At 61.6% G+C, this 1,225-nt stretch overlaps 1 protein-coding gene across 1 annotated transcript in view; it reads right to left on the minus strand.

Annotated features, from left to right (window-relative positions):
• Nucleotides 1–960, minus strand: part of LOC127748735 (uncharacterized) — a 6,554-nt gene extending 5,594 nt beyond the window's left edge. Inside the window, exons 1-3 of the mRNA XM_052275948.1 lie at nt 745–960; nt 498–657; nt 3–185 (exon numbers count right to left, since the gene is read on the minus strand). Coding sequence (XP_052131908.1) covers nt 3–185; nt 498–657; nt 745–952 — 551 coding nt within the window. The 5' untranslated portion in view covers nt 953–960. The remainder of the gene's footprint in view (nt 1–2; nt 186–497; nt 658–744) is intronic.
• Between the last annotated feature and the right edge of the window lie 265 nt (nt 961–1,225).

Consider the following 1,225-nt stretch of genomic DNA (forward strand, 5'->3'; position numbering starts at 1 on the left):
GCCTGCGGCGCTCACCTCTGCCGGGGCACGACCGACTGCGCGAGTCCTCCCCGCCGATGACGAGGCCGCTGCTGCTGCGGAGCTGGCCGCTGTCGCCCGTGCGCCCCCTGTCACCCTGACCCGGGTGGCCGAGCACCACCACGCCGTGCCACGGCAGCTCCACCTCCCGCACCTCGAGCGGAGGACTGGAGGGTAGAAAATGAAAAGTGCATTGGGGGGATGCAGAAACAAACTTGGACAAGTATTGGGTCGTGAAACGCGAGGGGTCAACGTATTTAAATCAAATATTTTGCACCTTTGACTGTCGTTTGCGTAACTAATGGTTCCGAGCGCACCCTTCATTTTTTAGTTTTACTGTGCCGCATGTTGCGATTAACTTAAGTCTAATGATTTACACAGAATGAAAAGAAGTCGTTAAGTTCAGTTGACTTGTCTACATCCCCCTCACTGGCTTCTCGGCCCAACTCGCCCCCCCCCCCAACTCACGTTATACTCACGTCACCCGCTCCCCGGCCGCCAGGTAGGCCGCGGAGTCCCGGAGGTCTCGGGGGAAGACCAGCTTGTCCCCGGGACACGGCAGCGCGCCGCCCTCCCAGTTGTCCGGGTTGCTGAACAGCAGCGACCGCCGCCACACCTTCCGGTTGCGCTCGGGCACGACTGCGAGCGGAAGTGCATAGTGTCCGTTCAGAGGTGTGAGGTGCTGACGCGAAAAGGGGAAAAGAGGGGGGGGGGGCGGAGGTCTACCGTGCAGGTCCTGCTTCGCGTCGAAGAGGCTGAGGCTGGTCACCAACTGCAGCAGGGCCACCAGCACTACCGGCACCAGCGGCTGCACCATGGCCACCATGCCGTGCTCCTGGTCGCGTCGCGAGTGCGGGCCACGGGGCGTGTGCGCGGTGCTGCGTGGCGCCACGGCTGCCGCCGTGGGGGGCGTGCTGGCCGTGACAAAAAACATGTGTATGAGGTGGAAAAGGGGAGGGGGGGGGCACAAGCGAGCAGGACACCCGACAGCACGACAAAACGTTAGAGCGATGGAAGTGAGTGACAACTGTTGATGCAGTAGTACAGTACGCAAAGAGTATGTCGCTCACTGCGCTTAACGACGGATCGAAACTCATGCATGCTTTGGTGTTACGGTGGCACAGTACAGTGCCCACGAGCATCACGGCTCGGCTCGGAGGTGGTGCATGGTCCCCCCGTGGTTCCTCGCAGGTTGTGGGGTTGGGGG

Source organism: Frankliniella occidentalis, unplaced genomic scaffold (assembly GCF_000697945.3).
Source record: "Frankliniella occidentalis isolate FOCC.00 unplaced genomic scaffold, Focc_3.1 Scaffold1241, whole genome shotgun sequence".
Taxonomy (NCBI): Eukaryota; Metazoa; Arthropoda; class Insecta; order Thysanoptera; family Thripidae; genus Frankliniella; species Frankliniella occidentalis.